The 12,961-nt window shown below is 41.3% G+C and overlaps 2 protein-coding genes and 1 long non-coding RNA gene across 4 annotated transcripts in view; 2 read left to right on the top strand and 1 right to left on the bottom strand.

Moving 5' to 3' along the window:
• The first annotated feature begins 256 nt into the window (after positions 1–256).
• Positions 257–4,938, top strand: TMEM52B (transmembrane protein 52B). 2 transcript variants are annotated; one of them, XM_003202667.3, is made up of 5 exons: positions 257–581; positions 1,138–1,181; positions 2,143–2,181; positions 3,145–3,314; positions 3,697–4,938. In XM_003202667.3, exons 1-5 carry the CDS (start codon positions 528–530, stop codon positions 3,945–3,947), a joined length of 558 nt encoding a protein of 185 aa, XP_003202715.1. In that variant the 5' UTR covers positions 257–527; the 3' UTR covers positions 3,948–4,938. The 2 variants fall into 2 exon arrangements, 1 of the variants encoding a protein (XP_003202715.1); XR_004161501.1 differs by lacking the exons at positions 257–581; positions 3,145–3,314; positions 3,697–4,938 and adding an exon at positions 688–767 and having other exon boundaries at positions 2,143–2,182.
• A 113-nt stretch (positions 4,939–5,051) lies between these two features.
• Positions 5,052–12,272, bottom strand: LOC109369116. The gene is made up of 3 exons (XR_002117789.2): positions 12,206–12,272; positions 5,791–5,929; positions 5,052–5,693 (listed from the first exon to the last, which is right to left on the bottom strand). It is a non-coding gene; the product is annotated as an uncharacterized LOC109369116 (long non-coding RNA).
• A 68-nt stretch (positions 12,273–12,340) lies between these two features.
• GABARAPL1 (GABA type A receptor associated protein like 1) overlaps positions 12,341–12,961 on the top strand; it is a 9,723-nt gene continuing 9,102 nt past the window's right edge. Inside the window, exon 1 of the mRNA XM_003202626.4 lies at positions 12,341–12,530. Coding sequence (XP_003202674.1) covers positions 12,441–12,530 — 90 coding nt within the window. The 5' untranslated portion in view covers positions 12,341–12,440. The remainder of the gene's footprint in view (positions 12,531–12,961) is intronic.

Genomic DNA, 12,961 nt, shown 5'->3' with positions numbered 1-12,961 from the left:
CTCCAATTAAACAGGTCAGTAACATGACCTTCAACCCATTCACCCTTAGGGTAGGGGTGGGGAAAAGAATAATTTGGAATGAACAAACTCAGACCCTTTCTGCTCATAGAAGGGCAGGGTCAGGTCTGCAGAGATCTCTTGATGCCCTTTACCGCGCTAGTTCAACATCTAAAGAACAAACTCGTAGCCACCACTTTTCTCCTGATCTGACTGGAAGGTTTTAGAGATCCCTTCAAAAGAGGGAACGAAACATTCTCAGAAAATAACCAAAGGAGACAGGCAGAAACAAACAAGAGCTGTCAGTGACAAAGAGAAAAAAGAGGGAAGCTAAAACTTCAAGAGCAGAGACCAGGGACAGACCCAGAGGCAGACAGAAAGAACTAGAGTGGGAAGAAGAGATGGGATTCGACACAGAAGAAGGAATCTGCTCCTTCTCCTAATCAGTGGTCTGGAGAGGATGAACAGAAGCTAGGAAGGAGAAAAGATATTGAGTAGCTTGAGACAGCAAAAGGCCACAGATCCACCCCATGGGGATGCATAACTCAGTCATTATCTGCTTTGTTTTAGGATGTTTCTTATGGGTAAGTCACACCAAGTTATTTTTAACGTGGTCTGTATTGTGGAGTTATGTGGGAGAGCTGGAGGAGTGTTAGCAACTGATGATAACAGGAATTTCTGCAATACCAGAAAGAGTTGGACATAGCAAGGGTAGGCACGGAGAGTAGAATACTTGCTGCAATTCCAGGGATGGTAACACAGAAATCAAGGTACCGAGGCAGAAGGAGAAAGACAGGAGCATAATATGTAGCAAAAGTTTTTAGGGCTTCAAATATTTGAGCACTGAGAATGATGTATATGTGTAGCATGACAGTTTTTGGTGGGGAAAGGGAAAGTTGCGATCAGTGTGAAGGAACTTGGGGTCTTCACTGGGAATAATGTTGAGTAGGATTTTATTGACTATGTGAAGTTAAGATGTGAAAATGGTGTGGTTAGTATCACAGTAACTTCAAATCTAGAGCAGAATATACAAGAAAATTATTAAAGATAATAGTAACTCATTTTCATAGAAAATTCTATAGACTGGTAACAGTCTACGTAGCAGAGATGAAGGTTGAATATCTTGTTTTCTCCTTCTAGTTTCCCGAAGTAAGAAGTGAGGAAGGGTGTCTCAATGCTGAATTGTGAGTATTTGTAGGTATTGCACTCTTTTAAGAAAACAGTGAAGGACAAAGACATAACTGCTATGACAGGGTGGCAGACATTTTCCGGAAAAGCTTATTTACACTGTAACTGTTGAAAACTTAGATAAAATGTCCCTTTCTTTCAAGGCGAAATGCACTGATTGCTACCTATTCAACACTGCAGTATCATTTCTGCTTCCTATTTGGATAACTGTTATGATAAAGAGCCTTCTGCGTAAATTTAATTGGCTGAGGTTATAAATTTGGAAGTGACCATTCCTTGAAGATTTGTTTTTTTAAATATACTGCCTTGATGATGTCATTTATAAGAATAACAGAAATTAAGACAAATTAAGGAGATGCAGGAATGGCACAAATCTGTATCAGGGAAAGTTCAGATTGGAGATTAAGAAAAATTTGAACCACTTTACCTACTCTAAAAAAAATGGGGGGTGGAGGGAGGAGGAAAAATGAGGATTCTGTTTTGATTTAAAAAATACATTTAAGAAATGCACAGGAAAGGTCTGCTGACTGAAACAAAAGGAACATGCAACACAGCATCCAGAATGTGCCCAACGTGTAGGGCAAGAAAGAATAAAACAGAAATTCAGGAAAAAAAAGAAAGTAAAACAATAGTATTTGACAGACTAAATGGTGAAAAATATCTTAAAGTAAGGAATTTTAGAAAGTACATGATATAGATCCCTAAGGTGTGAAAACAGACTTGGTTAAGTTCAAATATCAGGCTAACAATTAAGAGATAAAGCCAAACAGAAGAACTCACCTCTAACAGGAAGATTGATGAGGTTGGACAACTGTCTCCTATATGAATTACTGTGGGTTTTTCATCATTTGTGCCATTTACAAGCTAGAGGTTAAGTGAGGAGTGTGAGGGGAGCTGAAAGAGAATGCAGTTGTTCCATTTTTGTTGTTCTATGTCTAACTAATTTTTTCTCCTCAGCTGTTCAGGTACAGAGTGGATCCGTCTGTGGTACATTTGGTAAGATGGCATATGATTACTTAAAATATGTGCATCACTGGGCAATTATAGCAGCAAATAGTGTTGGTATTAAATAGGATCTTGTAACTCACTCCAGTGTGATGCTACTCTCCACTTCCCCTCTATGCTCTGTAATGCTCTACAGTAGCAAGGCAGCCCCATAGTCATTGTGTTGTCTTTGACAAACACTGAATTGCCATCACAGGCATTTTTTCAATTTCATGTATAGTTGTAAGCATAATATTAATACAGACTTCGTGTCATTATATGCCTTTCAAAAGGCCCATTTTTTTAATAATTTCATTCTGATTCCTTAGTAATTCAGTATGAGATGAAAAAGAATTGCAGTTGTTGGGCATCTATAAGGCTGCAAGAGTGAGTAAGAGTAAGAGTGAAGCCAGCACATTGAGAGTTATGATTTTTCCCCTCTACTTGTAACTCATAAGGACACTTCTGGAATACCTAGCTCAGTTTTGTTTCCCCGGTTAAAAAGAGGTGTTGACAAACGGGAGCAACAATAACTAGATCCAACAAACTGGCTAGGGGACATAATGTATGAGGAGGAACAAGGTTTATTCATCCTGGAGGAGGCTAAAAGGTAGGGAGAAAGGAACTTAACTGATGTTTTCCTAGCTAAGGTAGGTCTAGATTGAAGATTGAAGATAGAACCAGAGTTTCCTCAGAGGTGCATAGCAAAAGGATCTGAGGTCATGGACCAAACTGAATCCAGGGAAACTGATTAGACAAGGACAAAATGCTTACCTCAAGGTAATGTCACACAGGAACTGGTGCCTGAAAGAGCCATGACATCCCCTTCTCTGGAGACTGTCAAACTCTACTGAAAAAGCTCCAAGTGATTGTGTCTAGCTTTGACATTAGCTATGCCTTAAGCAAGGAGAGATTTTAATATGCCCCCTCCAAAATAATCTTTCTGTCCATATTTAGTTTTCTCTCTTCTTCCAGGCTGGTAGTTGTGATAGGTGGACTGCTGCTGCTGTGCGGCTTGGTTTCTGTCTGCATGAGATGCTGTTTCACTCACTGCCATCAGACTGGGGAGGAATCAGGTCCTCAACCCTATGAGGTCACTGTCATTGCTTTCGATCACGACAGCACTCTCCAGAGCACCATTACCTGTGAGTGGGCTTTGTCAGATACTGAGCACCTCAGAACATCCCACTGTAGGGGTTGCACCATAAAATGCCTAGACAGGCATATGGGTGCTGGGAATGTGGCATCTAAATACCACAAATTAAGGTATTCACCAGGCCTTATGTAGCAAATATGGTCAGATGGTGAACTGTTTATAAGTCACGTTTGGGTGGACTAAGGGCAGCTACAAGATCCTTGATGGCCTTAGAGGAAAGAGTAATTATGGGATGTTGTGATGGGGCTTCATTCCCCATTCATTCTGGCCATGGGGGGAGAAAAGCTTCTGCACTGCAAATATACCTGTCCCACTGTAATTGTACGGTGCTTTCAGGATGAGGCAAATAGCTTCTATCTCCTCCCTTTCAGCTCTCCATTCGGTATTTGGGCCAGCTGCCAGGAGGATACTAGCGGTGGCACACTCCCACAACACTGCGCAGGGCACGCCACCCCTCACAGCATCAGACACTCCTCCAGTCTACGATGAAGCTCTACACATGAGCAGGTTCACTGTTGCCAGGGCAGGGCAGAAAATGCTAGACCTGGATCCAGCGACTAAAGAAAAACTGCAAACATCTGCTGAGGACAAGGACGCCCAGCCAGCCTTTGCAGGACACTAGTCCTTACGTTTACTGAATGGCAGTAAAATACAGAATAGTAACATTCAGACAGTAGTTCTTGTGGTCAGGGTTAGGAATATCAGATTAATCTCCTTAATCTAATGAGAAAGGGAAAAAAAGAGACAAAAATTCCAGATAGTTCTAGATACACCGTATTTGGATATCTCCTTTTTACACCTTGAGATAACTGACCATTGGCAATCCCTGGATCTATTTATTATATACACACATCACTAGATTCACTGACTGCACATACAAGCATGCAGCAGGATCAAAGTACTGAGCCTTGCAGGCTGGTACTGGATACCTACAGGGAGATACTACCTCATTCTGATTGCCGCCAGCCTAAATTTCCTGGGGGTGGCAGAGGTTTTCAGAGCAGGAAAAACAATACAAAAACGTCTTAGAACAATATTAAAACCAAACTCTGGGAAAGTGCCAACCATTCATATAAATAATAAAAAAAGAGGCTACGTGTACACAATCTGCAGGTAGGCGAAAGATAGCATACACTGGTAGTATTTACAGTTCCCTAAATGCTCTACAGGATATATAGAGGGAATACACTCTTGTTTTGAATATGATATATAGCAATTCTGAAATAGCAGTTATAAGCTCTGGTATTTGAATTGAAACTATGATGTGTACAATAACAAATCAAACAATAGGAGAAGAAAGTATTCTATTGTTAAAATAAAGTTTAATTATGTTTTAGTTGCCTTCAGATTGTATCACTTATTAATTATTCCTACCACTGCTGTCAAAATCAGATCAGACTAAGTAAGATGATTTAAAACATTTAAGCCATTTCTCAGATATAAATAATTTGTGAGTCTTTCCTGATCCATACAGATACTATTAATCATGAATAGATATTCATCAAACTGCTTGGATGAGCAATCCTATGGACTAACTGTAAAAAGTTTACTTCAATTAGATACTCAAAATGACATCTGAATTACACTTGTGTTGCCTGTACCCCAGGTTTTGCAGCTGAAAACATTAAAGAAGAATAACATCAAATACCAAATAATAAGCAGTCATTATTTATTTTATTACCTTAGTTATACTTTATATGTGTATATTTATATATATATATATATAGTTACTTTATATGTTAATGTTGATATGTATGCACAGGTCACAGACTAAACATCTATGTGAAGTGACTGCACAGCTCTTCCTACTATACTACCCAAAACATAACAGACTTTAATATGTTGATATTCACAACACTCCTTGTGAAATACAGCCATTTTGCAGATAAGGAGAGAAAGGACCAGGTTGCCAAATATGTTTAGGAATGTAAAGATTGGGATTACAATCATTAAGGGGTCTAGAAAGGAATGTTGGTAAGATATCTCCAAGGATAGCATAAAGCAGAATTGAACAACTAAAAGATCTCTGATTGTGTCCCAGACTTTGGCTGGTCACAGAAATTTTGTATCCAAGAAAAAAATTTAATGCAGGTCTCAGTTCCCTAGCTCACCATTTTTTTTCCCCTGAATTGCCTAGTCATTTGTTAATTGCATCAGTAATAGATAAACTTGAATAAAATAAATAAATGACATATAAGTTTATGTCTCTTCTGCTACACAGTACTTGAAATAATAATAACTGTTCGTGAAACATCCAGTTGTGTGACCTATTTCATCAGCTGATCTCTGAAGTCAAGTTCAATCCTGACGTCTCTATCACGCTGCAGAACATTTCCTGGAAGACTCTTGTTTACTTCACAGTAAAGGCCTGAAACAAGCAGAGACATTTGCTGAAAATGTGTCTGGACCTATTAAGACCAGAAACTTCTTGGAAGCCTTCACAAACATTTTCACTTGGAACATACCATTCCTGCACTGTCTCCACCCCCTTTTTTCCTACGGAAGAACACAGCCGGCCAAGTCCTGAGCTGTGCGTGCATTTAGCATGAGATGGCAGTCGTTCTCCACAGGGGAGCAATCTCACTGCTGGAATTCTTCCCAAACCTAGTAATACAAGAATGGATATTTTAAAAGAATGTTTATGATGATTTTGTAATTTTGATAAGATGTGCAGTAAAAAAGGGAAGCTTTAAAATGTTTTATTCCTTCTCCTCCTCTGCATCACATCACCTTTGCTATCTCTGTTCTCCATTTCAAGGAAAAAATAATGTGTCACTTGTACTGAGAGCTGGATATTACCTGCTGATCTGAGTGTTTCCTTCGACCAGAGCCACTATTGTCTAACTCTCATGTACTTTTCCATCTGCTCACATCTTTTTCCATTTGACTCACACTTCATTGTGACAGACTGTAACAGGTCTTTTGTCGGCAAGAGATCAAATAATGTGACAAAAATGATAGATATAACTTCATTTGTTAAGGATTTCCTAAAGTGATTTCAGACGAGTGAATTCAGAGAAAATACTTTACTCTTGCAACTTATATAATAAAATAATAGATTAGAAGAAAAAGCAGACCAACAGCCACCAGATCTCATGGGCATCAAACCTTTTGGCTTGCCTGGGCTGCATTCAGTGAGTAGAAATTGTCTTGAGCCGAGTGGGTCGCTCCAATAGTAATGCCTCCTATTTATGTCCATGGATATTATGGTTGATACAAAGAGCTCAATAACTCTGTTTAACAGAGCAAATCTCAGCTACAAAACACTAACTTTCAACATAGACACCACCATTAACTATTCATTTTCACCTACAAGGAACAAGACCCTGCGTGCTCCTCTCATAAAAATCTGAACAAGTGAAGATGATCCACTGTTACCACAGCTGAAACACACCACCTCACCATGCTCAGTTCCACTGTTTAGTCTCCATAAACATCCAGCAAGTGAATGTCAGTGGGTGCAATTTCTTCCTCATGGAGGAATTCAAAGACACGCCTTTGCTTCATATACTCTTCTGTGTCAGACACTATTTTCTCAGATGATCCCTCTGTCGCTACCTGCCACACAGCAAAAAAAAATGCAATGGAAGGTGCATTGCAATTGTAATGGAAGGTGGGAAGGTTCTGCCTCCACTGCCATACCACTAACATCCACCTCTGATGTTATGGGTCAACATAATAGCAACAAACAGCGGCATCACTTTTGGAGCCCGCAATATACACTATTCTTAATATATAAGTTAAAAACATTCTGATTGTAAATACTTTTTCTTTAAATTTGAAAAGGAAAAGAACAAAACCTTAAAACCAGTGGGATATTTGAGTCAACTCTTTGAAAGGGTAGATAACAGCAGGACAAAGTGGAAATGGTTTTCAGTTAAAGGAAGGAAGATTCAGGTTAGATATCATGGGGAAGTTCTTTACCAAGAGAGTGGTGAGGTGATGGAACAGGCTGCCCAGAGATGTAGATGCCCCGTCCATGGAGGCGTTCAAGGCCCAGTGCAGCCTGGTCTAGTATTGAATGGGGAGGCTGGTGGCCCTGCCTGTCATGGTGGCGTTGGAGATTCATGATTCTTGATGGCTCTTTCAAATCAGGTCATTCTGTGATTCTGTGATTTTGTTTTTCTGAAACTGACACATCAGTCTGGTTCTGTGGCAGTGGCTACAATTCTTAGTGAGGATTCAAGGTATTCATCAGAGATTTTTGACCAAATTTTATTCTTCCTGTACTTCATCTTTGACAATAATTGTTCAAAATGTGTGTACTGCCAAAAATCACTGACATGAATAAAATGTGATTGTGAAGCAAAGGATATTTTTCTCTGCTAAAACAGGGATACTGAAAGTCCATTAAATAGAGCACAATAAAAGAGCACGATAACACTATTTGATTGAGCAAATTCTCAGCTACAAAACACTGTTTTTCAACACAGTCACCAGCACTAGCTATCAATTTTCACCAGCAATCAATAAGAGCCTGCATACCACTCTCGTAACAATCGTGCCAGCAAAGGTGACCCACTGCCACTATTTCCTCTGCTGAAATGCACCACCTCACTGTGCTCACATCCACAGTTTGGTCTCCATGTTCAGTAAGCATCGATGAATGTCAATGGGTGCAATTTTTTCTGTATGGAGCACTTCAATGACACACCTTTGCTTCATACACACTTCTATGTCTGCTGCCATCTGTCACACGGTGACAAAATGTAATGAAATACTGGCAGGAAGATTCAACCTCTACTACCATACCATCAACATCCAAGTCTGATGTTCTGGACCAAAATAATAAAATAGGAGGCATTACTTTTTGAGCAGTCCTAATATTTTTAATATATACAAGTAACTAAACTTATTTTAATTCCCAATATTTCCATTAAAACATTAAAAAAGAGAGCAACAAAAACATAAGAGTAGAGACATATTTGAACTTGTTTTTGTGAAACTAATTTATCAGTCTGGTTTGATGGCAGTCGTTGCATTTCTTAGTGAGTTCTCAAGATGTTCATCACAGATTTTTCGTCTAATTTTGCTCTTCCTGTAATTCACCTTTGAAAACAGTTGCTCACAAATTTATGTGCTGCCAAAAACTAAAGACATGAATAAGATGTGGAAGCGAGGGATATTTTTGTCTGGTAGAACAGGGCAGAGGTCTGCTGCAGAATAGGCTGGGATGGGATACGTGCAATCTGTGGGTCATTGGTTGGATGTGCCTGCACTGAAGATTTTTTAAAAGGTCAGTCTGTGGTGATACAGATAGGATAATCACCTAAGTGGAGATATCAATGAAAGAGTGAGTCCTGATTTACAGGTAGCTGATACAACTAAAGAGCAGTTTCAGGAACTGTCCTGGGAAATATCCACCTAACATGGCATCTCCAAGAAAAATAAAGCAAATAAGAAAATAACAGGGATATTTTTATTCTGAAGTCGGGGAATTTTATCCAGTCACGTGGATATTTCTAAGCTAGTTACATTTCACAGTAGAACACTGCAAAGCTCAAAGCACCGCTCCTAGAGTGCTGTGTGGCACAGTAAGGACTACAGCCCCCTCCCTTTCCCCTGGATTCTGTGTAAATATTTTTATTTCCTGCTTCTACGTCTACAGCATTGGCAAGGCTTGAGGAATCCCTGAAGTGAAGCGCCAAGCACACGATATATAAACACACCACTATACCACATAAACACTATACTTCTGGCACTCCAGGTTAAGAAAGTTCATTGTTTAGCCACTCTGTGAACTACGTTGTGCCTGGAGTCCAGTGAAAGAATAACTAATCCGTTTTCCAGATCCTCTCTCTAGCACGCAGACCCTTAATGTGGGGGTTTGTCACATGCCCGTGGGTTGACATTTTAATAAGAACTATAAGTCAGACGCTTGTTTGACATTGCTCCTGCATGTATCATCTTCCTGCCCGCCCCTGCCCCAGCACCCCGGTTGTTTTTACTGAGGCACAGGAGGAGGAGACGGGAGGAACGGGAAGCGGGAGGAGCGACCTTGTCGGGGCGCGTCCGGGCTGCGTCACCGGGCGGGAGTTCAGCGACGGATTTGCGATCGTCACGTGGGATTTGTTGTGGGGAGGAGAGGTTACCGAGTGATATTCACACCCGGTCGTGTCTTGGCACCAGAGGAGGGGAAAATGCCAAGACTCTCTCTGGTTTGTTTCAGAATTTCAAGCTAGATGTTAGCTAATATGCAGTTACCTCCTCTCTTTTGTTCTTGAGGAAGACATATCTACATATCTACAGACATGGAGATTTAGCAACTGTTATGTGGCAGGCGACTAGGAAGCAAAAAGGAGGCCAAACGTGGGTGTTACAGAAAAGCACTATGGCATGAAGGCAGCCTTTTCTCCTGGCCTAAACAAAATCAATGCCTCGCTTCTGAGTCACCCTTCTCAGATCCTCTGACGCTAACAGCAACTATGGGGAAATGCTCCAATGTCTAATGACAGAAAGAGAGAAACAAGCTAGTGATGCTTCCTGTACTAACCTTGTGTATGTGAACTACTGAAGGCTGGGACACACTGATCCATGCCATTCCCACTGTGGGTTGCTCTACCCTTAGGAGAATCTGGCACATACTTCTTGGAGGTCATAGCACCATGTGGACATGTAACTACTTAAGCACTAAAGCATCTGCCAGAGTTCTCTGGGAGGAGGCAGAGCTGTTGGGGAGTCGGGGGGAAGGAGGAGGGACATAACTGGACAGACTCATTTTAGCCCTCCAAAAACAGACGTCAGGTGAGAAAAACCACATCTAACTTGCCTGTTTATTACCTTACACTATGAAGGCATTTTAAGGTGACGGACTCTGGTACAAATGCCTAATTTATAAGTGTAGGTGAGATTTCTATCTCATGCCCGCCTGCATTCACTGGGCAAGATCATCTGTGAACTGCCACTGTCATCGCGTATCTGCTTCTAAGTAAACGTACTTCCTCCATATCTTTCCTTCATGCAAGATGAGAGATCGCAGTCACCAGGCCTTGGAGAGAGCATTACCAATATACCCCTGAATTCAAGAAGAAATGGGCTTAGAGTGCAAAGGTGGGTGGCGGGCAGTATATGATAAACAACTCTCTGCAAAATAGCAACTGTCTATTTTCCTACTCATATTCATTCTGTGCCAACAGGCTAGCACAGGGTTGAATTGAATACAGTGAATCTGCATTCTCTTACCTCTGCCCCTGATGTGGCCTTTGAGTATTGCCTTATACTAAGGCAGTCTACTATTCCACACAACACTCAGCGCTACTACCAAAACTGCTGCACAAATAAAACATCATGCTTGGAAAAGTTCCACTTCTATGGATGAAGCATGCAATGGAATAATTATTTGATGCACTCCTGTTCAATGTCCCCAGGGCAGCAGCAGCTTTTCTTTTTAGTACGGATTTGACCATGCAGATCCATACTTCAGCACCTTCTCTTTTGCTGGTCAGTATTGTGAGCCTAGCCACACTCAGAAAAAAAAAACAAAAAAAAACAAACAAACAAAAAAAGATGATACTCCTGTGTGTATCATCAAAAATTGGCTGGCTGTTTAGACTTCTTTGCAGTCAAATCCCTTTACCACATGCTGCTTGTAATGTGCCTCTGGCCTGGGATGTTATGCGACATACTTGTGATTCAAAGAAATCTATGCGTAGGAACTTAACAGCAAAGTTTTATTACTGTTAGGACAGGTGTTCTTTCTTAGCAGCACTGGGAACATTTCAACCGTAAGCACTTCCAAGATTATATGATTCAAAGTCCATTATATTTCTACAGATAGTACATACTCATCAATTACATCTGAGACAATTAACATACATACGCTTATCTCATGTTGTGACTTATGAGGTTACCAGTCTTCTATTCCATGGTCTCTTATACTGTCTAGCGCCCTTTTAGCATCCTGACAGTCCAACAGATAGCCTTCTACTTGATCCAGTGGTCTTCCTCCCTTGTACTCTAGATGAACTTCCCTCTCTGATGCATGCTCAGTTTGAGAATAACTACTGTAAGTAATTTATAGGTACCAAAATCATAATGTTTGCTCACTCAGCACCTGGCCATTATTTCTGGACATTTGTTTGTCCTTGGACAGAGAGAAGTTTGGCAACCTATCTTTTAGTGATATATAATGGGGTGTTAACGTGTTTTTTATTAATATACACTGCGTTATAGAAGATAAGGAGGATAGAGGGGAGAATCTTGACGCCTGCCTGTTGCATCCCAACCTAGTCCTACAGTAAGACAATTCGACCTTGTGTGGAGGTCATAGCTTTCATTATTGTGTTTCTTTTGCTGAGGGCCTTTTGTCAAAACAGAATAGCCTTACAACATGTTTTCTAGTCCACAATACTACTTCCACACTATTAACATCTAAAAGCTTTTACAGTTTTGCAAGAATTAACCACATAATACAACAACTCTATTTCTAAAATACGTGGTATTTCTACTTGCTCAAATCAACTATTTCTAAAAACACGTTACAAAACACATTTTGCCCCTCTTCCTCAACTCGCCCCTTCTCCCTGCCGTTTAACTGGAAAAAGAGAATAAACAGAACAATCCAGATCAGCTAACACCAGGGACAGACACCTCAACTAGCCTTCTATTTTCTCTTTTTCCTTTTTCCTCCGCTGTACAGCTCACAACCACGTACAAAACAGACTCATGAAGGCACCCGCACGGGGACACCTCATGATGGTGCGTGGGGACGGGCGCGCGGCTGCGTGGATAACCCGAGTCACGCACTTCATCTTTATTTTGGCGGCTGTATTTCTGCGGATTTTTTTCTTTCTTTTAAATCGTTACCATTAGGAAAAAAAAAAACCACCAAAAAAAACACAACGAAACGCACAGTAACCCAACGTAAAAGCAAACGCCCACCACAGACACACGCGAGGGCGGCGCGGTCCCTGGCTGTAAGCGCCCTCACCCCGCTGCAATGGCGACCGTGCCGGAAGGGGAGGGCACGTCGCGGTGACGTCACGCAGCAGCACGGCACGGAGCCGCGCTCCGCTGGGCTCGGCTTGCGTGAGCTGCGCGGGCGTCGTTGGGTTTGCTGAGTGCCCGGTCATAGGTGACGGAAGGAGAGCAGTGGCTGGCTCGGCGGTGTCGCATCATGAAGTTCCAATACAAGGAAGACCATCCGTTCGAGTACAGGAAAAAAGAAGGGGAGAAAATCAGGAAGAAATACCCCGACAGAGTCCCTGTGAGTGTGCCGGACGAGCGCTGCCCTCGGGCTAGCTGTGCAGACATCGCCATTCTTTGCTGTCCTTGTCGCTGCCGCCTGCTGCCTTGCTTCTTTTGCAGGGAAAAGAAACGGGATTAGGAAAGATGGTTGTTATTACTTTGACGTTTCGATATTAATTCCAGACTGCTTTCTCTTTAATGTTGTTTTACGCCAAGGTCCGTGGGTGGGTGTGGGGGTCTTTTTCAGGAATCCGCAGTAAGTCGACTGCAAGAACGCTGTTAATCTTATTATGGCAGCCTTGTGCGTGGGGCTGGAGGATGGGGAAGGAGCTTGCTCTGGGAAAATGGAGGAGAACAATGAATGAGTAAAATAGGCATTCTCTGTAAGAAAAAAAGACATAAATCAAATGTTTTCTTTTTATTTTTTACCTTTTTTTGGAGCTTGCTCTT

This window comes from Meleagris gallopavo, chromosome 1 (assembly GCF_000146605.3).
Source record: "Meleagris gallopavo isolate NT-WF06-2002-E0010 breed Aviagen turkey brand Nicholas breeding stock chromosome 1, Turkey_5.1, whole genome shotgun sequence".
Taxonomy (NCBI): domain Eukaryota; kingdom Metazoa; phylum Chordata; class Aves; order Galliformes; family Phasianidae; genus Meleagris; species Meleagris gallopavo.
The sequence above is the reverse complement of the archived record's forward strand: the minus strand, read 5'-3'. Positions and strand labels throughout refer to the sequence as shown.